We start from the raw sequence: 26,082 nt of genomic DNA, 5'->3' as shown, positions 1-26,082 counted from the left end.
AAATTTGAGCGCGCTCTAGACATGTTTTCATACCGTGATACATTGGATGGCTGGGACAATCTGTATCATGCGGTACATTGCAAACGGAGCGTAGTGTGGAGCGACTGCCTCGCTGATGGAGAGAGGCAGCGCGCGGGTGACGCGTAGGCGCAATTCAGAGCAGCCGCCGCAGAAGGACTTGCGCTCATCCAGCGCTCTATTTCCATTATACTCGTAGTATCGATGGACACGCTTGCTGCGTGCCATCGGTTAACAGACGACGGCGCGCTACCCTGGCGCCGTCTCTTAGCGGTCGTTGCCGTAGAGCCCGTCTTGCGCGGCACTACGCCTTTCTTGCGCTTTGGCTCCGCTTTCCGCCTCGTGGTTGCGCTGTATCCTCCGCTTTCCTCCTCGCGCTTTCCCTAGCACGTTCTGCGGGAGTCTGCCGGGCTCACTAGCCCTCGCCTTTTGCCGGTCTTCTTCAGCTCGTGCCCGGCGCTTGTGGGCTAGGCGTGCCCAGGAGGCTCCTGAAGAACGGACGAGACGGCTTGCAACAATGCGAGTGTGTCAGGCAAGACGGCATAGCTTAGAAACTACGGAACAGCAACCATATGCATGCGCTTTACCCACTTTCAAGTAGTGAAACGCCACTAAATTTTTTTTTTTTACTTCCGGTCCCGCCTGGCCACAACTGCCGGGAGCGCACGGTCTGTAGCTAACACAGCGGCACAAAACACGGAGACTAACGCAAACCTGCACACACGACACCTTTGCTAAGGTACGAGACCTGTGGAGCACACGAGCACACACACTACCATAACAGAACCCTTATTGCGCCCTGACAAGGCCGCTCCATGAAAAAATGTCACGTGACTTCCTGCACAGTTTACTTCTAACATGCGGATTGGGTAGGGCCAGTTTTTAACGCGGCAGTGTTAGGGTCCCCTTGCCGTAGAAAATCCGGTGTCGGCGTCTGGCGCGGGCACCGACCGTCTTGTGAGCGAAAAATCATTCCGAACCACGCACACCGAACGATGCAGGGCGTCCGTGTATCGCAGAGGCGTTACTGAACTTGTTGAATTTCTCAAAGTAGAATACACCAGAAAAATCATAAGTACGGCTTACACGCAACCTGCAGACATGATAGTGTCGTATTGTAATTTGAATAAACGAAAAAAAAATAATTCTGTTGCGCGGGAACTCAAACACAAACCCCTTTTCCAGCGTTTCTACCATTCGTAGAGCGGCGTGCCAGATTCCGTGCAACACCGTCCAGATGGCGCTCGCCTCCGCGCATATGACGCATGCGCAGCCCATGCAAGAGGCCGCGTTTCTACCAGAGGCCGCGTTTCGCCTTCGTAGCATAGCGTTCGCCACCAGCGTTTCCCGGTAAACATTGCGGTTCCATAAGCTGCAGTTGCCGGGCAGCATGAGAAGCAGTCAGGGATTTTTGAATGCTATCACGTTAGACTCTTAAAGGCGAAGTTTAGGCGTTCCGCCATTCTTTTTCCTTCCTACATGTTTATTACAATCGATTTTCTTCGGCCAGTTTACGTTTCCCAGGAGGTGCATATGTGTCGTGACGTCCTGAGGCAAAAGGGGTAATCGCGTGGGCGCAGAACCTCGTGATATTTTGGCACCCGCTCCCGTTCGCTCGGTCGACCATGCGTCGAGGCAAGCCGCCGAATGCAACGTGTAATCTCGTTAAGTGTTTATGTTTACGCGTTGCAGAGGTTACATCTGTAAGCTCGTCCAGTATTTATATCTTGCACAAGCTATGCCGGAATGCAGACACAAAATCAGGTGGATGCACCGTGTGAGACGTTTACGCAGCGCTGTCACGAAGGCCTTCGTAGCATGCTTGATGCTTGAGAGAGAAGAATAGCCATTACAGGCTTACGCAGGGAGAAGTAACACTATGAGTAAGCTACATTTCAGGACACCTGATTCTCTCACTCTGGCGTATATAACTGTTCTGAAAGATTGGCCAAGAGTAGGCATAGATGCAGTGGCACATACCGAATGACGTATAAATCGCAGGAAAGCTAGTAATTAAACCATACAATCCATTAAATACGATGCGTTATTTCGCTAAGATGTCCAGATTTTATGTAAGAAATAATTTTTTTTTTTTAGTTTTAAAGATATGCGAGTGCCAAGTAGCTGGACAGAACTAAGGTAATGTTGTTTGCCGTCGCTTGAAGCAACTCGCGCTGTTTTTTGGATTTTGACTAAGTACAGAATCAGTAATTAACTTCTCAAATATTATTATCAGGGCTAAATTGTCAAGTAGAAGATTGTAGGCCATCAGGAAAAATTCCCGATCCATCTTTCTGTTGTTCAAACTTGCTGCACAAACGCTTGTTTTTAAATGTCTTTTCTTTTCTTTTTACTTCAAGCGTTTTTCCCATGTAGCGCCGTGTCCGTGCCGTTCTTTTGAGTCCGTTTTATGCGCTAATAAAGTTACCACGGATTACCAATATGTCCAAGCATACGCTCTTTCACGTTAAAGGAAGCCCGTAAAAAAAAAAAAAATACAAAATACGAAAGTGCCGCTCGACTGGTCGCGCGGCACTTTTCGAGTCTTTTTTTTTTTTCTGTGAAGTACGCTTTTCAATACCGCTTCAGGGGATGCTGAGAAAAGCGATTTCTCCATTCCCATCTGTCTAGATAAGAACTTTCCTTATAAAGCTTCCTAGCTCTTAGAGGAAGACAATACACGCACGACTATCGACGGTGGTACAAAAAGACGCTCCCGAAAACAGAGGTTAAGGATGTGGGATAAATACAGTTAGCGCCGAAAAGGGAGTTGCCAGAACCCATCTCATCACTTTGTAGAAACGCCGCACTTGAACGGACGTCAAGAAAAAAAATTGTCGATTTTTTTTTTTTACAATTGCAGGCGATACTGGTATCTCGCATAAGCGGCACACATGTTCTACCTTATCTGACACCGCCCGTGAGAACAACTCAAAGCCGCACTGTATCAAAACAAAATTAGAATGCATTGTGCTTATTTGATTGCATTACTATTGCTTGTGCCGGTGGATCCGGGCTCGTCGTCCGAATCCGTCTCGGCCGCCTGCTCCGCGAGTCGAGTCAGCTCCGCCGCTTCCGCCAGCAGGGCTTGAGCGCGCCTGAAAAGCAATGACCGGAGGTGTGATATAAGTCAGCTGTACCACTCCATCGTCATCTAAGTGGTCAACTGAAAAAAAAATATATATATACCGGAAGTCCTCGTGCCCGCCCGAACAGCGCCGAAAATTCTCAGTCACAACGTTATGTTGTGGCAGTAAAATGATGGCACGTGCTTATGAATGAGTTTTAATACTAGTCCTAATGGCGAACGAAAATTGGCACTTCTAAAGGACGTGAGGCAGGCTGACGGCGTCGTAACTGCGATGTCATCTTGTTTTGTTTTTTTTTTTAGTTGTCAGCTTTTCTTTTCACCACGATAACGGCGCCCACAATGGTGTCTGGTTGTTTACTTGTCTGTTCACCATAAATTCTTGCGCTAGCGAGGAAGGTTACGACAGCGAAGCTGTTTGTGGCTATAGGGTTTCGTGGATTTTTCGTGTCCGTCAACAAATCTGCGCGTGAAAAAAACTCAGTTCCCGAATTTCATGCAAAATCGATTCATTCTGTGCGAAAGCTTATGGACAAGAACGGCACCGAGAGCGGCGCTGCTGCGCCGGCGTTGAGAGCGCCGCATGCGAAGCAAAATTCTAATAGCGGGTGGTACCCCTCTCCCATCTCTCGTTCGCACCGCCTTGATTGCCTCCTGCACTGCGCGTGTTTGGGCACGTTTCGTGCCGCGCGCGGTGTGTGCCTACGTGTGTGCGCGTGGACATTTCATTCGAAGGGCGATTTACAGTCTGTTTCACATTTAGGGAAACTCGGAGCGCATTGCAGCGCGATGCGGCGAGCGCTTGAGTCAGGCGGCGGCAGCAGCTCGCGCAGCTGCTCGAGGGGCGGGATCTTGAACGGCGTCGTCTGCTACGGCGGCGCGCGCTGGCCGCATTGTCGGGAAGCGTTCTACTGTCAGTTGCAGGGCGCCGATCTCATGGTTACTGCGTGAAATGAGCCGGTATTCTTTACTAAGCGTTGTGCGACGCCCACTGATACGCCTCGAAGGTAAGTTCATCGCTGAAAGGTGCAGGGCAGTCATAGACGACGTACTGATTCCATACATTCTTGACGGCCCGTTTCTGGAAGGCGACTGTATATTCTAACGCGATAGGTCGCCGATCCACACTGCTCCTGTTGTGCAAGAACTGCCGGAAGAGCGCGCAGTCACTCTCTTGGAGTGGCCGCCTCAATCCCCGCGCGCCAACATCATTTAAAATGTCTGGGGCTCGTTGAAAGTATCACTGGCGCAACATCCCCTCTATCAGTCGCCCCCGAGGATAGGCTTCGATCCACCATTGTCAGCGACTGAGACGTGTTGCGAATGAAGACATCCCTGATCAAGTCATTCTACACTTCACTGCCTTCCAGGATGAGCGCTGTCATCGCTGCCGCTGGGGACATGACGAGATACTAACTGAAGTTCCGAGCATGACGTGTCCGATTCACCGCCGGCGGGCAGGGTCTGCCTGGTGTAGTGAATGATTGTCGAGAAAAATCACTTCCGGCTCATTGTCTTAACCTAAAACATTTCTTTAATCGTATCCGTTAGTTTCATCGTGTTCGACCCCCATAGTTATCATTGTTGAGTGCTTTGTTTTGCTTTCGAGTCAGACAAAGACTGAGCACGTTCCGCGCACATCTTGGTGCGTCTTGTCACTGCTTATTACGGTAGCACACACAGTGAAGAAATATACGTGCACGCGCTCAGTACCCCGGCCTTTCGAAAGAACAAACGAAGCATGCTGTCAAAAGAAGTTTGTGGAACTCCATTATCGCCAATGCCTTCATTGCCTCGGAGTTTGGCTTCGCACAACGTTTAGTAAAGAATATAAGCTCAGCTCCCGCAGTACCGATGAAATCGGTGCACTGCCCCTGACAGTAGCACGCTTCCCGACAATGCGGCCAGCGCGCGCCGCCGTAGCAGACGACGCAGATCACGACTCCGCCCCTCGAGCGTCTGCGCCTGCTCGAGCTGCTGCCACCGCACGACTCCATTGCTTGCCGCATCGCGATGCAATACGTTCCGAGTTTTCCCCTAAGTGTGAAACAGACTGTACACGCTTCTATTTACCTTTAAGAAGATCGATACGATTGACGATTATTTTTATGGCTGCAAAAGGGCAGCGTCTGTTTAACCATGTAAGTGACGCTGAGCAGGTAATTGTAAACGACATCGTATGTGCCGCTGGAAAAATCGTCAGCACATACGATGCGGCAAATACGAGCTAAAGTCATTTTTGCAGTGTCTCACAATGTTTGCTACAAATCCGTGTTGTCTCTAATGGCGACAACGGACTTCCATCGACACTGAGCGGAAATAAAAAAAATATATCGCTGCATAGCACAAGTACGACATGCGCACACAACTTTAACTAGTATGTCCCCTACAATATGGAATAGAGGCAGCAATGTAGACAGCTTGGCCATTTTTTAACAGTGCCCAAGAGACGGAAGTTGAAAGTATTAGTAATCATTCCTGCTTCAGCAATGCCGTCGCGACCAAGACGCGGGCTGTTTGGGATTGGACTGCTGGTACGATCTGTGGGGAACTCGGCGCTGACGCCCGTGGTTGTACCTGGGTCGCAAGCCCCAAGGGTAGCGTTGGCCTGGCGGCCTGGGGTACAACTCGAAGCATCCGAAGGTCCCGGCAAAGCATGAGTCGACTGGTAACAACGAAACAACTTGTTTATTTTAACATCGCAAAGAGTTGGCGGTCAGGTTTGACCGAAGTAGAGAGACGGGAGAGCACTTCACTCAACAGAAGAAATCGGAGCCCTCCTTTTGGCGTCCGGGGGCAGCTGTTTTTATACTCTCGCAGTTGAGGGCAAGAAGGAACCCCTCAAAAGACGAGCACGTGAATGTACAATGGGCTAATGGTGACGCACACTGTCGTGGCGCTGCGCACGATCTCGTAGCACCCTGTCGTGGCGCTGCGCACGATCTCGTAGCACCCTGTCGTGGCGCTGCGCACGATCTCGTAGCACTCTGTCGTGGCGCTGCGCACGATCTCGTAGCACTCTGTCGTGGCGCTGCGCACGATCTCGTAGCACCCTGTCGTGGCGCTGCCGGTCGGACACAATGACTGTAATGAGAGGCTGGTCCCTGCTTTGGCATCGCCTGTTTCGGGCACAATGACTGGAACGAGATCCCTGCTTTGGCATCGCCTGTTTCGGGCCCAATAACTGGAATGAGATCCCTGCTCTGGCATCGCCTGTTTCGGGCACAATGACTGGAATGCGAGGAGGATCCCTAGGCGGTCGCATCGCCGCAGACGCGCCTGGAAACACCTGGCGATGAGTGTTGCGGCGACGACGAACGGGCCAAAATGTCTGCCGCCCGCCGCAGTCGCGCCGGCAAAACCACGTGTCGCAGGCGAAACGCAACAGACCGCCCCGCCGGGGGAAGGAGATCCCGATGGACAGGGGACTGCATCCGCTGTCCGGAGGGATGTCGCTCGATGATGCTCATAACCGAAGTCGGGCGTCCCTTGACGTTTCTTGAGCGCAGCGCACAGAGAAGGCCTCGTTCTCTCGTTCAGGTTCGCACGGGACACTGCAAAGTGACTTCGGGAGAGTTCACATTTTTGTTCTCGTTCCCGGCAAGCGTTAGAACTACGCTGAAAACTCAACCGCTCAGTCAGCAAGCACGGCACAACCCTCACTAAGCCCTGCCAGGCTCTTTCCCCTTTTTAGACCACTGCTTAGTTCCTTACAGTAGTCTAGCATCACTCAGAACGCGTCCACAAATTGAAAAATTGCACTAGAAAGCATATCATCACTTTGAAACACTAAACAAAAGCAATATGTTAAAAAAAAATCCTGCCTCAGGAAGAAAAACATCAGTAACAAACAATTTTGAGGCTGATTCCTACGTTAGGGGCTTCGACTTAAGCCATCGGCGTTACCGTTGAGACTCCCCTTTTTGTAACGTACCTCAAAGGAATATTGTTGTAAAGCGAGGCTCCAGCGCAGGAGGCGGCCATTTTTGGGAGAGATGGTCTGCAGCCATTGGAGAGGGCAGTGATCCGTCTCAATGATAAACCTCGAGCCGGCTAGATAGCATGACAATTTCTGAACGGCCCACACGAGACACGCACACTCTTTCTCGGTGGCGCTATACGCCTGCTCACGACTGGTCAGCTTACGACTAGCATACAGGACGGGGTGTTCTACTTCTCCATTTTCCCGTTGGCACAGTACAACGCCCATGCCTCGCTCACTAGCATCGCACTGAACAATGAACCCTTTTGTATAGTCTGGCGATCGTAGCACAGGCTGGCTTGTTAGGGCACTCTTTAGGGCGCTAAAAGCTCTTTCCTTTGTCTCGTCCCAGGCGACTGTTTGAGGCTCTGTTTTTCTTAGAGCATCCGTCAGGGGAGCCGCGATATCAGAGTACCTAGGGATGTACCTCTGATAGTAGCCGGCGACACCCAAGAACGACCGAATATCGGTCTTGGTGCGCGGTTGCGGAAAGTCTCGCACAGCGGCCACTTTTATTTCAGAGGGGCGGCGACGACCCTGACCAATTACGTGACCGAGGTAGACAACCTCGGCCTGTGCTAACTGGCACTTGGGAGCCTTGACTGTCAAGCCCGCTTCGCGCAGGCGGGTTAGCACTGCCCGCAAGTGTGCCATATGCTCAGACCAGGATGCGGAGAATATCGCTACGTCGTCTAGATACGGTAAAGCGAATTCTTGCTGTCCCCGCAACACTTTATCCATGAGACTTGAAAAACAGTATGGCGCGTTCTTCAAACCAAAACTCAACACTTTAGGACGGAATGTTCCCATTGGTGAAATGAACGCCGCATACCTACTAGCCTCTTCTGTAAGTGGAACCTGCCAATAACCCCTGACAAGATCTAGGGTGGAAATAAACTGAGCGCTACTAACTTTCTCAAGGCGCTCCTCGATGTTAGGGATCGGATAAATTTGATCCTTAGTGATGGAATTAAGCCTGCGGTAGTCGACGCAAGGACGAGGTTCCTTGCCCGGTACCTCAACTAAAATCAAAGGGGAGGTATAATCACTCTCACCTGCCTCAATAACACCGAGCTGTAGCATTTTCTTTACCTCAGCCTCCATAATATCGCTCTGGCGGGGTGACACCCGATACGCCTTGGATCGTACTGGCTCTGGGGAGGTAAGTTCTATATCATGAGTAAGTACCGAAGTCCTACCAGGCCTCTCAGAGAACAGACCTTGAAACTCTTGTAATAGCTGGTGTAGTTCGGTTTTCTGCTCAGGCGACAGCGGTGCTTTACTGATAAGGTCACTAATGACTTGACCGGTGTCTTCCCTGTTCGTCACTGAGCCTAGTCCCGGAAGCTCGACCGGAAGCTCTTCAGGAACGTTTACCATCATGCACACCACTGCTTCCCTTTGTCTATAAGGTTTGAGCAGATTACAGTGGTAAACTTGCTGTGCTTTCCGCTTTCCTGGCAGACTTACCACGTAGTTAACGTCCGACAGTTTCTGAACAATTCGTGCTGGGCCCTCCCACTGCACGTCTAGTTTGTTGTTTAGCGATGTGCGCAATATCATGACCTCATCGCCAACCTCAAAACGACGGGCCCTGGCTGTCCGATCATAATAAACCTTGGCCCTCTGCTGGGCCTTTGCCATTGCTTCACCTGACAACTCCTGTGCCCTTCTTAAGCGTTCGAGGAGCTTAAGCACGTACTCCACCACGACTGGGTCGTCGCCCCTACCTTCCCATGATTCTCGAAGCATGCGAAGCGGAGATCGAAGCGAGCGACCGTACACCAGTTCAGCTGGCGAAAACCCCGTAGCTGCATGCGGCGCGGTTCTTAACGCAAACATCACCCCAGGCAGACACAGCTCCCAGTCAGTTCGATGTTCAAAACACAACGCTCTCAACACGCGCTTCATGACGGAGTGGAGCTTCTCAACGGAATTCGACTGTGGGTGGTACACTGAGCTGTGTAACAGCTTTACCCCACACCTTTCGAGAAAAGTTGTCGTCAAAGCGCTAGTAAACACTGTGCCCTGATCTGATTGGATTTCCGCAGGGAAACCAACTCGCGCAAATATGGACAGTAGTGCATTAACTATCTCAACTGAGCTGAGTTCTTTAAGCGGCACTGCTTCAGGGAACTTTGTCGCTGGGCAGATCACAGTCAAAATGTGTCTGTACCCCGTGGCTGTTACCGGCAGAGGTCCCACTGTATCAATAACGAGCCGTCTAAAAGGCTCCGTAATGATAGGTACCAATTTCAACGGCGCCCTCGATTTGTCCCCTGGTTTGCCCACCCGCTGACAAGTGTCACATGTTCTCACGAAATGGTCTGCGTCCCGAAAACACCCTGGCCAATAGTACTCTTGCAAGAGACGGTCCTTAGTTTTCTTAACTCCTAGGTGTCCGGACCACGAACCCCCATGCGACAAGCGCAACAGATCCTGACGATAGCATTGAGGCACGATCAGCTGATCGAACTCCACTCCTCTTCGGTCTAGATACTTCCGGTACAGGACTCCACCTCTTTCCACAAAACGCGCAGTTTTCCTGGCGATACCTTCTTTGACATTGCAGCGCACGTTTTCCAGGCTGCCATCCTTTTTTTGCTCGGCTATCAAAGCCGTCCGGCTGACTTTTAGCAACCTATCAAGTCCGTCTGACGTAGGCGCGATGAGCAAATCAGTAGATAGCTCTTCTAACTTTCCCGCGTCGGGCGTTTCCTCTCCAGTATCTGGCGCCTTTAACGTTACAGACTCTAGTTTATTCAGTTCGGGCGTGCTCGGCATATCAGCTTGCTGCGCCTCTGACCCTTTTTCGTTGTTTGATAACGTCGGCCCCGCAACTACCGCCTTTGCAGCGAGCTCCCGAACCTTCGACCTGGTTAAGGCCTGAACACTAGCTTCACCAAACAAAAGCCCCTTCTCGCGCAGGAGGTGATCGGACCTGTTTGAAAATAAGTACGGGTACTGGGGTGGCAGCATAGATGACACTGCCGCCTCTGTCTCAAGCGCTCCGAAAGGTCCTTCAATAAGCACCTTTGCTACTGGCAGACACACGCTATGAGCTTCCACGGCTTGCTTGATCCACGCGCACTCGCCCGTGAACATATGGGGTTCTACGTAAGATGGGTGAACTACATCCATCGTAGCTGCGGAATCGCGAAGCACTCGGCACTCTTTCCCGTTCACGAGGAGGTCTCGCATGTAAGGCTCGAGAAGCTTCATGTTCTCGTCCGTGCTGCCTATTGAAAAAAACACAACTTTTGGTGTTGTTTCCGGACACTGCGCCGAAAAGTGACCCGGCTTCTGGCACGTATAACAAACGCCCGCTCGCCTCATCTCGAACCGCTTTCTGCGTTCGGCTTCGGCTGCCGTCTCTTTACGTTTGGTCGGATTGCTTTCACTCGCATCCTCACTACGCGTGTCCCCCTTAAATCTCATGGGCGTGAACCTTGGCCTCTCAGACTTGGAGCCAAATTCACCCTTTTGACCGTCCTTAGCTCCGCGAGCTCGACGCGTCACAAACTCCTCGGCTAGCTCAGCGGCTCTAGCCACCGTACAAACGTCTGGCCTATCCAAGACCCAGTATCGCACGTTCTCCGGTAACCGACTATAAAACTGTTCTAGCCCGAAGCACTGCAGAACTTTATCGTGGTCACCAGACGCTTTCTCTTCTTTGAGCCACTCCTGCATGTTCGACATAAGCCTATACGCAAACTCTGTATATGACTCACTTCTGCCTTTCTCATTTTCCCGAAACTTCCGACGGAACGCCTCCGCAGACAGCCGGTACTTTTTTAGCAGACTCGATTTTACTTTGTCGAAATCCTCTGCTTCCTCTCTATCCAAGCGAGCGACTACGTCGGCCGCCTCGCCGGGTAACAAAGTGAGCAAGCGCTGTGGCCACGTTTCCCGAGAGAACCCCTGCTTCTCGCACGTTCGCTCAAAGTTAACCAGGAACAAACCAATGTCCTCTCCAAGCTTAAACGGCCGCATCAGGTCAGTCATTTTGAACAATACGCGTTCTCCTGCACCGTGTGCCTGACTTCCATTACGAGCGCGTTCCATTTCTACCTCAAGACGCTTCATTTCCAAAGCGTGTTGACGGTCACGCTCTTGTTGCTCTCGCTCTTTCTGTTCTTTACGTTCACGCTCTTCTTTTTCTTTTGCAGTCTCCCTCTCTTCAATGGTCTCAAGGCATTCCGACAGCTCGTCATCCTCAGCCTCTAACTCAAGAATAGCCTTTAGCAGTTCTGGTTTTCTGAGTTTGTCCGAGACATCCAGACCCAACTCTCTTGCAAGCTCCAACAATTTCGGTTTGCGCAACGACTTCAAATCCATGGCTGCTCTGAATGCTGCTTTCTCTACTGCTTACTATTGTCTTGCCGCAAACTAACCCGGCAGCAACGACAACCACAATTACCAGCTCTGTTTCTGACACTAACAAAAAGCCTGGCAAAGCTCAGAAGAAGAAAGTCCCGCACTCACCAAACCTCGCAGGCAGGAATTCCGCGCAGTCGTTCCGCTGCAGGCAACCAGTCGTCACACAGGGCTCGTTGCACTGCTCCCGGATCGTCGTTGAGCTGCTCAGCATACAGTCAACTGCATCTCTTCGCTGCTGGCCTCCGTTGTCGCGATCTCACCGCTGGCAGACAGTTGTTTGAAGTCGGAGGTGATCTCACCGCTGCCAACCAGATGTTTGGGATCCGACCTGCTGGTACGATCTGTGGGGAACTCGGCGCTGACGCCCGTGGTTGTACCTGGGTCGCAAGCCCCAAGGGTAGCGTTGGCCTGGCGGCCTGGGGTACAACTCGAAGCATCCGAAGGTCCCGGCAAAGCATGAGTCGACTGGTAACAACGAAACAACTTGTTTATTTTAACATCGCAAAGAGTTGGCGGTCAGGTTTGACCGAAGTAGAGAGACGGGAGAGCACTTCACTCAACAGAAGAAATCGGAGCCCTCCTTTTGGCGTCCGGGGGCAGCTGTTTTTATACTCTCGCAGTTGAGGGCAAGAAGGAACCCCTCAAAAGACGAGCACGTGAATGTACAATGGGCTAATGGTGACGCACACTGTCGTGGCGCTGCGCACGATCTCGTAGCACCCTGTCGTGGCGCTGCGCACGATCTCGTAGCACCCTGTCGTGGCGCTGCGCACGATCTCGTAGCACTCTGTCGTGGCGCTGCGCACGATCTCGTAGCACTCTGTCGTGGCGCTGCGCACGATCTCGTAGCACCCTGTCGTGGCGCTGCCGGTCGGACACAATGACTGTAATGAGAGGCTGGTCCCTGCTTTGGCATCGCCTGTTTCGGGCACAATGACTGGAACGAGATCCCTGCTTTGGCATCGCCTGTTTCGGGCCCAATAACTGGAATGAGATCCCTGCTCTGGCATCGCCTGTTTCGGGCACAATGACTGGAATGCGAGGAGGATCCCTAGGCGGTCGCATCGCCGCAGACGCGCCTGGAAACACCTGGCGATGAGTGTTGCGGCGACGACGAACGGGCCAAAATGTCTGCCGCCCGCCGCAGTCGCGCCGGCAAAACCACGTGTCGCAGGCGAAACGCAACAGGGCGTGTATCGTCCAGTAAGTCGATCGAGCGATGCAGTGGTGAAGCGGGAATGAACTCTGGTCATGTTCAATGCATCGTGCATGTATTCAATTTCTCGGCACGCGTGAACTTCGGCCACTGCTAGCGCATACAACAGAAGTGGTTTCCATTTTTTGGCAGCGCACACACAAACGAAACACGAGAAAGAAGACAAGACAAGCGCTCGTCGAACAACTCAAAGTTTTTATATGAATAAAAGAATTATGTACCGAGTGATTTTTAAACTCATGTGGGTTACATATAAAAACCGTCATACACTCAGGAGTGATTAATGAACGCGCTCGCTTCGTTTGCCAGTTGTTTACTTCACTCGGCGCACCGCAGTAATCCTTGTCTGTCGTCTGCTTTTTTCGTACCATTTTCTTGTGAATCGGCAGAATTTCACTGGTGGCATCAACCCTTTCGTGTTTACATTGCTGTCGTGACAGTAAACAACGCAATAATAATTTCCGGTCATCCTAAGAGGCGCCGTCACAAACAAGAGACGTTTCGCGCGCAGCGCGAACTGAACGCGGGCACGACCGCTAAGGGAAGCGGCGGCGGAAACCTACACCCGTTGGAGATGAAATCGTTCCGCCAGGGGAGAAACGAGCGCTGGCGTCTAGGATGAAACTTGGCGTGCGGTCGTCCATATGTATCATCACTTGGATGTGCATCTTCAGTAGATTAGTTATCAATGGGGGCACAGTTTTCAAGATCAGTTGACTCTCGGGTAAATAATTCTTATTTATACTCTTATTTATACTTCTTATTTATACTAGGCCGACTCGCAGTTATGCTTCAAATAATTCTTCCTTTTTTTCTTTGCTTGCTTACGGGGTATGAGCCATTGCTTTAAGCAGGTATGAGCCATCCATTGTCTTAAGTGACGGACAAATTTTTCGTTGGGTAGGCATAGAAATGCTTGCGCATATAATAACAGGACTGATACGAGAATGCGTATGCGTACCTATCGTCACGATGGCCACCGATCGAGACAATAAATGTGTTTGTATCTCTGTTCAAAATTCTGTGTCATTTCTGTGTCGTGTGCTAAACAGCTTCGCTGGTCATCCGCCTTAGCAGAGTGGAGTGACTCATGATATTTTGCTGAAATACACATTTACCTTGCGTTCTGTTATGCAACGACCCATAGATGAGCGTAGAAATGCGAGAAAGAGCAGCATAGTGTCATATATCTCACCAAAAGGAAGGGGAAATTTATTTTTAAAATAAAAGAACACGATGGGCATGACTTTCCATTGCATATTAGCACTTTTTCCTCGCGCATATTAATCGTTAGAACAGTCGCCATGGTCGTTATATATGCAAAAGTTATTTCGTACTATCGCTATCTGAACTGCTGACTGTGAAAACAGCGTTATCGACGTATATGAGAACATTGCGCCCTATTTTATGTAGATGAACTTACTGCCTGAATATCTTGCATGCTTGAACGGCTTCGCCCAGTTTTTCCTCCGGTCTGCACTCATTAGCAAGGGCAAAGCCTATGGCTGTGCCTAGGAAGAAGAGCGAAGGAAATCTCACAAGTTAACAAATGTTTCTTTGAATGCGAAAGCATTATGTTCCCTGTTACGCGAAAATCCTGCACGGCTGCAGGCGTGACCGAATGATGGTGCCAAAAAGGTCCTACGACGAAGAGTAAAACTACATAAAAAAAATATTCGAATCGACGTGAAATTTCTCAGGAAGGTTCCTGTAGACAGAGAAAATTAATGCCTCTGAAAATAATAAGAGGTAAATTTCGGTCTGGGTCGAAATCGAACCCGATTTTCCGGAGTGCGAGACAAGAACGCTAACCCGACGCCGCAGCGGCTTTCTTTTTTCTTTCTTTCATGCTTTCTATTACAGTAGCATTGAACCCAACATTCACCAGTGGTAACCAGGGTACATTTTATCCAAATGAAACTACACCTAAAACATATGTTTATGATGGACTCGATTTTGATGAGGTGCTTATCCTTACCATCCTTCTAAAGTGAAAACAACGTTTTCTATACTCACAGTATGAATGCTGCCTTTTCTGTGTGTGACCTTCATTGTGCCCTCCATTCACTGACTATGCAGGACTGGTGAATGTTGGGTTAAAGGACGCCGCAGCGGCTCCACGGCTCTGCAGGTTGACTGTACGTGTGACCTAGAGCGCGTGCCTTGTTTAGCACGTAATGGCGCAGCCAATGGGTAGGAGGTGGCGCCACGTCATGAGTCTATAAAATAAAAAGCATTAGTGTCGAATTGAATACCGCTGACGGTCCTTAGACTCGCGGGCAAGCGAGCGCGTTGAGACGCTTGGCGCGTTTTCACATGGCATTACCGAGGATCAATTAAAACGCAGGCGAGAGCTTTCGCGACGAAGCGACTATAATGCTTTCGCATTCCCATACTTGAGCAGTCTTAAATGTCTCTGCCATATTTTTTAACTATTCGGGCAAACAAAATTAAAGCACAGCCACACACTGAGAGTTTGATTTTTTTTTTTCCAGCAGTACTTACATTTCTCCAGTTCTTGCTCTATCATCTCAGTGTTATCAGGTGCTTCTGTTATCGGGGAAAGAGTGTCGCAAGTCCTTGACAACTCTTTCGTTTCTGAAAACGTTTGGTGCAGCAAATGGCGGTCATTAGCAAAGCAGCTGAGCCGCTCGTCTGGCGGCAGGAAATGCTTATTACCTGTTTCCTCCCTGTACTGTAAGTAAGTACGTAACATTGTTAGGAATCGCACTCTCCAAAAAGCCCTGATTTCGTTCAAGCTCGATATATTACCTTTTCGTATTTCACAGTCGTCTCTAGTTGTTCTATGTTTTCCATAGTCATTCGTCGGTGCCGTTCCAGTGCTTCGTGAAGATCTATTCCTCCATAGTCCGAACTAGATGATCCCTGCAAATTAAGCCAGTGCATGCGCTTATACATGTTTATCGTTCCACTTAAAGTGCCCAGAACACCAAAATGGTTAAGTAGCATTTACTTAACCTACAACTTACGCTTAAGGAGCTCTGAGAAGACATTTTTAGCCAGCTGAGGTTGCAGTACGGTAGCTGCGCGGCGACAGCGAGCTTCGGTACAGTCGTGAATGCGCGTCGTCTGTTTCTTGTTCGAATAATAATTAGGCGAGCGGGTTCATTGAGACCATATTTATTGTTGTTAATTCATTAACTTGTCCGGTGACAAATATTTTGATAATAATTCGCTAAACGAGTGAAGTGCAAGTTATCTTGGTATCTGTTGAAACGAGGGGAACCCTGTAGCAGACGAAGATGGGGTGTTCTGTGCAGACGACAATGATCGCGCTGCCTTTTGGTCAAGTACTGTTATTGGCGCTGATCTTTATTTGTGCTATAAAGTGAACAACATATACGTAACCCGAAAACAGGACGTAAAATTTTCTATGCTTAAAATAGCTTTTAGTCATTCTTGTAGAATCGCCATAGATGTGTTGTATTTATAAGTAGCGTACATGCCCTGAATATTTGGCTGCGCGTGTTCAAAAAAAAAAAAACATTTTGCGCACACTGCTGCACTGTTCTTGCTCAAAGTTTGCAGAATGATCGCGTTTTGGCATCGACTTCGTTTAGTATAACACTTGGTACGATTAGTCGCCTGTTTTTAATACAAAAATGAGAAACTGTTTTCTTCTGTGGGAAAGATGGCGTCTGAAAAGCCGGCCCTGGCAAAGAGTTGTCTCGTCACCTGCGTCATCTGCAGAAAGCAGCGTTTCAGGGAGGGCTGCCGCGTGTTGCCAAGTCCTGGAACAGGCGACTGCCCTCCATGAAACACTGCTTTCTCCAGATGACGCCAGGTGGCGACACAAGTTTATGCTTTCGCCGCCGCGTCAAAGCTAGCATCCCCACAAGCGCAGGAAAATTTCCACTGTTTTTTTAGAAACCGGGCAATTAACTGTGCCGAGTATTATACTAAACGAAGTTGATGCCAAAATGCGATCTTTCTGCAAAATTTGAATGAGAACAGTGCAGCGGTGAGCGCAAAATATTTGTTTTTTTAACACGCGCAGTCAAATATTCAGGACCCTATATATAGGCAATGGTTATAATGCGTTCTATGCAGATTGATGTGTGTTAGCAAGCTTCACCGCAGTACAGCCCTCTATTGCGATGAGATCGTTTAGCATGTGAAAATACAACATAGCGGCAAACGGAGGCCTCATGCAGCAGAGCACCTAAGACTATATATAAAAAGAAATTCTGGCAGAACCCACTTCACGATGAATATCAACGTTAACATGATTAGCATTGAGGCAATATTTCCATCGCCTAAAAGCGTCTTGTACGTGGGCTGTTCAATAAAGACTGAGGCATGATGCTCTGTAAGCTTCATTTCAGAAAATTAGTCATCAGCACCTTTATCTCTTTCTTTTGAAACGCACGCATCCCGCCGTTTCTGCCAAACCTAGATAACCCGAGTCATCTTTTGACACCTACTTTAAAATCGCCTTCAATGTCTTGACTATAAATTGTTTCATGACAAACCAATGTCCCTATCTACCGTGAAGCATATAAAGAAGTTGGAGAGTGCCGCATCTGAACTGCGAAACTCGTAATGAGATTGTTGTGGTGCTTCTGGGAACGGTAAAAAAGGGGGGCATTGCTTTGATATGCAACATTTAAGATATGGAACCTGGCGTCGTAAACACATTAGAGGCACTTTTTTAAGTAGATGTCAGAAGATAGCTCCGCTTATGTTATCCAGGCTTGGTATAAACGCAGGAACGCGTGCGTTTCACTTTCTGGGGAGCATAAGATACTTAGATACACTACTTAGTTACCCAACTTGGGTAACTAAGTATGTGACTCTGGAAATGTGCCGCTCTACAGTGACGAAAAGGATCCCTTAAATTTCTCCGATGTTGAGCGGAACCGAATCCACGTCACAGGGGTTCCTCAAGAACAGCAACCCGACGCATTTGCAGGCTGCACCACAAGCGCTTTGGATATGCGTCGCTTTTCAATGAAAGTCTTTCACGCCAACACTGTAGCCGAGCTGCGCCATGAGTGCATCAGGTGTGTGCCGCTCTTCGACGAACCTCTCGCAAACTTGGGTCACTGGCCGTGCGGCAAGCGAGTCGGCGTTCGAAAGCACCGGCGCGCCACGCTTGTCGGAGGCCATGCGTGGACTTAACGGCAGCGCCACCAGAGAGAAGAGCGAGAGAGGAGTCCGGTTGCCTCATGACGGCGCGCCTGGCATTTCGGAGGCCATCCCAGGCTTCGTGGTGGCGGCGCTAGATGGCGCCGAGGGTTCTTAGAGAAGCGCGAAATAGCAGTCCCACTGCAGTACACCTCATACATAACTAATTTCGACGGTGGTGAATCGTTGTGTGGCTATATTGATTGAATGCTAACGCATTACCATTGACAGTCATTGTGAGATGAGTTCTGCCGAACTTTTTTCTGATCAGAACTGAACAGATTGAGTTGAAAAGTTGACCGTTTTCGCGCATATTCTAAATCGCCATTCACGCGATTTTTATACCATGTTCGTGCGCCATGCCCCATAGCGAACCTATATTTGCTTGCGTAACCCAAGATACAAACCACTAGGCAACGCACCGGCGTGACAGTGTTTCATAAATTTAGCGCCGGCAAGCAACGGCTACGTTTCACTTCTTTCGCGTCTGTGAGCGATCGGCGGAGGGGTGGGTTCACTTCGCTATAGCCTCACCGCGAGACATTCATCCTCGCACGGAACGGCGAATGAAGCGCGAAATAAGGAAGAAAGCGGCGAGCGGGTTTATTTCTGTACGCCTCCCAACCAAGCGAAAGGCGTCAACGGTTGCAGTACGCCGGTGCTCTCTGCGAGGCGTTCGCCCTGAAGCGTCGAGCCGCGGTCGCCGGCCGCTTGCATGGGTGGCGCCCACATTGTAGGAGGGCGCCGCCCTCGTAGGGGGTGGCCTCCCGACGACTACGAGAAAAGGCGGAGGAGTGCGACGCTCCTTAGCCGTGGCTCGACGCACCCTGCATCTGAGCGCCGAGGCCGTTTATCGCGACCGGCACTTGCCGGAGCTGAGGCTTCAGCATCGTATAGCAGCTTATAGCGCCTGTCGTTGCAGCAAACTGCTAACGCTTTGCCGCTATACACGTCGTACAACAGGCGGACACAGCCTGTTGTACGACAACATGGCTGTGTTGTAGTGACAAGGACGGCGGTGAGGCAATGACGATACGTTAGGGCGTCCTTGTTGACCGAGCTCGTGCCAGCTAAAGAATTACTGCTACTCGACGGCGGCAACAGCCACAATTCGGATTGCGGTCGTCAAATGAAATTAATCCGCCGGTATTCGGCCCCCAGTTTGCACATTCTAAAACCTGTCATCTTTGAAACTGTCAAGGATTGATGGTGGGGTAGTTCGCACTCTCCGAACAGGAGGGGATGGGGCGACAACAAACCCACCCCGCGTGCGTTTAGTGAGGGTTCGACTGCTGACCGGCGATAAGGTCCACGCCTGATCGACCGTGAACCAGAGGCATGAGACGGGAGGCGACGTCGTACAACACACACACTCAATTTAATAAGATAAAATCATGCGCGGGACAAAGAACATACAACTACAAGTAGTGGGCTCTCGTTCGCGGAAGGCGTGCGGGTCACACGACACACGCCCTGACGCCACTCGCGCGACACTAAGCCCACCACGTGGTAAATCCTACACTCGCAAAATAACAAACAAAATACGCGACACCAATACAAAATATGCGCGACAATAAATGCGGCAAAGACTAAACTAACAGGACATATAAGAAACAACACTCGATGGATAATTAAACGAAAGATTAAACGCGATTAAAAAAACACAGTCGGGCGGAAAGTTTTGAGAGCGGGCTGGAACACGAGGCTTAACTGTGGCGTGCTTGCCGAGATCCCGGTCTGAAGAGCGTCGGGCTGCTGGTACCTCGCTGCCGAAGATCCTGACGGACTTGCACCGTCTGTCGATCGAACGGCGAAGACTTCGGCCTGGAGGTCTCAGCCTGCCGACCACATCTTCAGCTGTCTCCCGGTGCACGGCCACGCTGCTCCGTCTTCCAAAACCGCTCTGCCGGCTCGCCGAGCCGCCTCGTCCCTCCGCCGCGCTCCGGCGACCCACGTGATCAACCCGTCGGGCGGGTTCGGGGACAATGGGGAGCGCTCTCCCTCATCGCCGTGCAAGCAGCGTTGCGGCTGCGGTGGCAATGTCGGCCCACTCGAGAGGAGCGCGGGCATGCACTCTGTGACAGAAACGATTCCAGTATTTTAAACGCATCTCGTACCCGAAGCGGCAAAAGCTTTCAGAACGCTGAATCTGGAAAAAGAAAAAAAGAAAGAAGAAAAGGCAATGCGTCCGCATTCGAATCGAAAGGTGCAGTGCGTACTTCCCTATACGACCAGCAGAATGCCCACCTAAACTTCAGGCTGTGCGACGTAGTCGCTAGGAAATGGAAAACTTTTGGCATTTCCGTGCTCCAAAACGTTTGCGGTCAGCTGCACCCACCATGCTAGGTCGTAACGTAATATAATTAGTATATAATATATAATATATAATACGTAATATATAACATAACGTGGTTAATTAGTGCTCAACAACTGAAAGTAAACTACGATAACACACAGGAATCAAACACTGACGAATATGTGCAGAGGTACGAGAAGAGCACGTGAAATTACCATTACGCGACCGGACCCTCCCGATTGGGTAAACTGCTCGCGCTCGGACGGCACAAGAACGGACTCGGACGGCGCTAAGAACAGTAAAACACGCACACACGGAACACACAACAGATCGCAAAGCTCATGTAGTGTAGTGCACGTTCTTCGTCCTTTGTTCTGGCGCCGAGTTCTGTTTGTTACGCTGCGATTATTTAGCTTCAACGCTTTTATGACAATAAAGCTTTTGAATTCTACTGTTTGCTTCCCACTATGCTATATAAATACGTGTGAGCACTTTTTCAAAGTGCCGAAAATTCCTAAAAGGCGCCGATGAAAAAACAAAGGGCGCCGATATGCGCTGAACTTCCAAGCAAAATAAATGACAATAAATGCTTGTCGAACTTGTATGCATATATGCCGAAAAATTCAATTAATACACATAGAAAACCTACGAAACCGCACTTCAGGTGTAGTACAGGCCGCTCAAATGAACGCTCTAAGTGACACACACAAGAGCGGTAGCTAACCAAACGTCAACAAAGGCGCCACTACAGCGATCACAACGTGGTAAGGAGACGCCGGCACGGCGACCTCACGATGCCTTGCACGTCGCGAAACCGGGATCAAATCCTCGGTGGGGAAAGTTTTCGTTTCTTCTCTACACTATAAGGAAATATTGCTGATAATAAACATGCTGATGATACGTGCATGCGACAGACTCCACGAAACCTGAATGAAATACACTTAACGGCTATTACTGCGCAATTACAACTGAAATTCGCTTTCATTAATGGCGGCAACGAGTTCGCGGAACACGGCAGCGGCAGTGGCCAACGGCGACGCCACAAATGCAGCTATGTTGTCAAGGCTGGCTTCTCCCTTATAAGGGTATGCGTGAGGAGAAGCCCACTTCTACAATTATTTTCGTTTCACAGGTTTGAATAACTGAGCGTAATATCATTCTCGCGTAACAAAAAACGTCGCCATAGCAACTGTAAAAAGCAGTGCTTGTAGCGTGCGCCGCGTGCGGAGCGTTAACGATGATTTGCGTTAGTGCAAACGTGAGTTTAAATGTTTTCCCGAGGCATAAAGGAAAATCTCGGGTGCAATGAAAATCACCCGAACTTTGCCAAAAGGTGAGTCAGAGGTCAGATTATTTTAGCACCGCTGGCGTTACCCTCGTTTGAATTTTTAGTCACGTTACTCGTTTATCCCTCTTCTCTCTCTTTTCACCCTTGTTGAAGGTTACCGCGTGAATAAACTAACGCCAAGACTGCGTTCCCTGCGTTCTTGTGTGCGTGATGCTCTTCAGGTGTCATTCCCCCGCTAGACGCAGCTTAATACCATGTCGTAATTATTTCTTCTTCTTTCTTTTTTCGCAATCCCGTCATCGTCGCTTTTAATGCGAAAGCGTTTATGCCCCATTACGCGAAGATCCTGCGTTGTAGTCTGCTGCGTGACCTAATGACGGTGCCAAAAAGGACCGACGGCAAAGATTGAAAGCACATAAAAAATACTTCAATTGGCGTGAAATTTCTCATGGAAGTTCCTGTAACCAAGGTAAATTAATGTCCTTGAAAATAATATTAGCTAAGTTTCGGTCTGGGTGGGAACCGAACCCGGTCTTCCTTTCGAGACGAGCACTCTTCTCCGACGCTGCAGTGGCTCCACGGCTCTATAGCTGACTAAAGGTGTGCCCAGTGTGTGCGTCATTGCGCACGCCATGTCGCCGACATCTGGCTGACTAAAGGTGTGGCCTAGAGCGTGCCTCGTTGGGCACGTGACAGCGCAGCCAATGGTTAATAGGTGGCGCCACGTCATGAGAAGTAAGAAGCGTTAATGCCCAATCGAATGCCGCTGGGCGGTCCTACGAGGCACGAACTCCTCCCAGACAAGAGAGTGCGTTGAGACGCTTGGCGCGTTTCGATTTGGCCTTGCCGGGGCGCAGTTAAAACGCGGGCGAGAGCTTGCGCGAACGAGGAGCGCGCAGGAAAAAAAGAAAAAAAAAAGGCATTTCACCAAAGCGACTATAATGCCTTCGCATTGCCACACTTAAGCAGTATTAATCGTCTCTGCGTAATTTTTTTTTTCCTCGTCATGAAGCACTATGCCTTCGTACTTGTTATTCACGGCGTATACGTCTCACACTGTGCATCCGCCTGATTTGGAGTACGCTTTGTTTCGCGGAGATTTCAACACGTGCATTGTATCTGCATGCATATATGTGCGGGACCATATATATATATAGTACATTCGAATCCGAAAAAGTTTTGGCGAGTTATATCACCTGACCGTGACTCGAACCGGATAGCCTTACATAGCGATACAAATACTCCTCTCTCTGACAATGAATGCCCCTCTGCCTTTAATACGTTTTTTTTTTCATCGATTTTCAGCCGCGAGAATCATACCAATGTACCTGATGTTGCTGATTATGACTGGCAATTCATGTGAAGTATTGAAATCTCGGTGGAGGGAATTGCATGTCTTATTAATAATTTGAAGTTATCTACTTCATCTGGTATTGATAATATTAGTTCCAAGATATTAAAAAATACCATTTCTATATCCAGTAATATTCTGTACCATATATTCAAGCACTCTTTGTCATCGGGACAGCTGCCCAATGACTGGAAAATGGCCAAAATTATACCCATATTTAAAACTGGGAATAAAAACTCCCCGGAAAATTACCGTCCAATTTCATTGACCTGCATTTGCTGCAAGATGCTCGAACATATAATTGCTTCTCATATTTATAATCACCTAGAGTCCAATAATTTCTTTTTTCGCCATCAACATGGTTTCAGGAAAGGATTATCATGTGAGACACAGTTACTCGAATTCACGACTGACCTGCACCTTAACATGAACAATAACCAGCAGACCGATTGCATTTTCCTTTACTTTTCCAAAGCATTTGATCGTGTAGCTCATTGTCGCCTTATTGCAAAATTAACTGCACTTCGAATTGACTCCTTCACTCTAACATGGCTTCGTAATTTTCTTTTGAATCGTCAACAGTTCACAGTAGTTAACAATATCGCTTCGTCTTCTACTTACGTTACTTCTGGTGTGCCTCAGGGCAGCGTTTTGGGCCCTTTACTATTCCTAATTTACATAAATGATTTGCCACTTAATGTTTCTTCTCGCTTACGTATTTTCGCTGACGACTGCATTATTTGCAGATCAATTAACAGTACTGACGACCACCTGGCCCTTCAAAATGACCTTAGCCTAATTCATAATTGGTATAAAACCTGGTTAATGGCTTTAAATGTATCAAAATGTCAGGTAATTTCTTTTAGTCGTAAGCGTGACAACTCACATTTTTTATACAACGTCAATAATAAAGAATTGTTACATACAGTATCGTATAAATATTTGGGTGTTCACCTAACCGAAAACCTCTCCTGGACAGACCACATTGCAGCCGTTTGCGCAAAAGCTTCAAGGACATTAGGTTGCCTGCGTCGTAATCTGGGTAATTCACCTTCCAACATTCGCAAATTGGCTTATCAGACATTTGTTCGTCCACAGCTCGAGTATGCATCATCCATTTGGTCCCCGCATCCTACATACTTAATCGACATGCTTGAATCATTCCAAAACCGAGCTGCCCGTTTCATTACACGTAATTATAGCCATCACTCCAGCGTAACGCAAATGAAACTCGATCATTCCATACAGCCTTTAGTTCTTCGCCGTAATATCGCTCTGTTATCCTTGTTTCACAAATATGTTTACAATGTCACACAATCCACACTACAGATCCAGATCGCCTCGAACACGTCTCGCCGATTAAATAACTACTTCAGTTTTGCGCGCATGTACGGTACGACACAAGCTTTTAACTTTTCCGCGCTCCCTACGGCCATTCGCTTGTGGAACAATCTGCCTGATCACATTGCTTCCGAGTCAGATCAAGAAAAATTTCGTCATCTCCTACACGAGCATTTTTCATAATAGCACTTACAAATCACTTTATCTTGTTTCTTACACTTGGCAATGTGCTTCGAACTTCTTGTGATTTTTTTATTGTTGCATTGCTATCTCGCTCCTATGAATTGTTATTTTATGCTGCGTCACGTGTTCACTTGCATGCCCTGTATATATTATAGCTTTTTTGCATCTGTTTCCCTAAATATCCCTTCAAGAATTGTACTCCCTGATATGTTCATTTTTCGTGTATTTTACTTTATAGTATTAGTACCTTACGTTGAGTTTTACTCGTGTTATTTCCTTACGTGTACCTTTGTGGCCTTTCATTACTTCAGTTGTTCTTTTTACATGTGTTTGGCAGTAATGTTGATGAGCCCTGCATTGAGGCGTATCTTTTCTATTACACTTTAGAAGGCTGTTTACTCTTTCTTTTCCTCCTTGATTTTGTAGCCCCCCTTACACAATGCCCCCATAGGGCCTATAAGGTATCTTATATATATATATATATATATATAAACGAGAAGAAAGGGGGTTAACCGAGGGGCCCGATTTTTATTAGTCATATCATAAGAAGCCAACAAACACTGACACCAAGGACAACGTAGGGGAAATTACTTGTGCTTAATAAATGAAATAAAGAAACAATAAATTAATGGAAATTAAAGTAGATGAAAAAACACTTTAATTTAAAACACTTTAACTCCACTTGAATTTCCATTAATTTATCGTTTCTTTATTTCATTTATTAAGCACAAGTAATTTCCCCTATGTTGTCCTTGGTGTCAGTGTTTGTTGGCTTCTTATGATATATATATATATATATATATATATATATATATATATATATATATATATATATAATTTACTGCAGTGCGGAGCATTTCAGATAGCAGATGTAATTAGAGATCAATGCCAGAAATAGGTTCCCCCGACTAGTCTTTAAAAAAAAAAGCTTTCTGTACGCGCTCTCGCGTACTTGCTACCTCAACGTACCGTAGAAGGAATACGGACGCAGGAGCCCTGAAAACTCAAGCTCAACTCAATTCGTGGCTAAAAAGAGGCAAAGAGGAGACAATATGAGTCGCTATTCTTTACTAAAACGAAAAGAATGAGTTCAGAATTCAATATGAGTATGATATTTATTTTATTATTAGAACGAGATTTATCATTGGGATGACCCTTCGTGGGTCTTAACATGGGCTCAATTTTCTCACTTAAACAAATGCATGTTCTTGCAGTAACAGATTTAACCATCCTGAGCGGGTATTCTATAAATTATACATTTTCTTATATAAATTTAATTATCTAAATATAATTTGCTTTAAAGCTTCTCTAAAATGTTCCAATTCTCGCTATTCTTGCAATTTTGCCATTCTTGAAATTTTATAACGAAATAAATACGCTGTGTAGTTACATACTTCTTTTTTATGGTTTGCGATAACCTTTTGAAGATTTGTCAGAAATAATTTTCAGGTTCATTGCCTTAACTATTAAAATGTCACCCCCCCCCCCTTCCCCGAAAAAAAACTGATTTTGAGGTTAGTCAGACTCAGTTGCTCAAAAACCAAAGTTTGGCAAATTTTCAAGAAACATACTGTGGGCGACACCAATAAAACGTCCCGTGGTTCAATAGTACTAGTTGTCTTGATTTGCCCAAAAGCTTTGGTAGGGTGCAATGCATTAATTTTAGAGTAGAGTGACAGGCCTTCGAAATTGTAAAATATGCAAGTGGTTAAAACGTTCATTTCCGCCATAAGTGAAATGCGATTTTGTTTCAGGAAATCCGTACTAAGTTTCGCAATATTAAGGTTGATT

At 48.1% G+C, this 26,082-nt stretch overlaps 1 protein-coding gene across 2 annotated transcripts in view; it reads right to left on the bottom strand.

The window, feature by feature from the left end:
* Positions 1–26,082, bottom strand: part of LOC142571800 (uncharacterized) — a 29,454-nt gene that overhangs the window by 1,374 nt on the left and 1,998 nt on the right. Inside the window, exons 1-6 of one of the 2 annotated variants that reach the window (XM_075680424.1) lie at positions 15,675–15,780; positions 15,457–15,570; positions 15,364–15,379; positions 15,190–15,282; positions 14,108–14,195; positions 3,010–3,116 (exon numbers count right to left, since the gene is read on the bottom strand). In XM_075680424.1, the coding sequence (XP_075536539.1) occupies positions 3,010–3,116; positions 14,108–14,195; positions 15,190–15,282; positions 15,364–15,379; positions 15,457–15,570; positions 15,675–15,698 (442 nt within the window). In that variant the 5' untranslated portion in view covers positions 15,699–15,780. Of the gene's footprint in view, positions 1–3,009; positions 3,117–14,107; positions 14,196–15,189; positions 15,283–15,363; positions 15,380–15,456; positions 15,571–15,674; positions 15,781–26,082 lie in introns of those variants that run through there. The other variant, XM_075680425.1, reaches the window with a different exon arrangement.

This window comes from Dermacentor variabilis, chromosome 2 (genome assembly GCF_050947875.1).
Source record: "Dermacentor variabilis isolate Ectoservices chromosome 2, ASM5094787v1, whole genome shotgun sequence".
Lineage (NCBI taxonomy): Eukaryota > Metazoa > Arthropoda > Arachnida > Ixodida > Ixodidae > Dermacentor > Dermacentor variabilis.
Note: the sequence above shows the minus strand (reverse complement) of the source record. Positions and strands in the feature narration are given on the sequence as shown.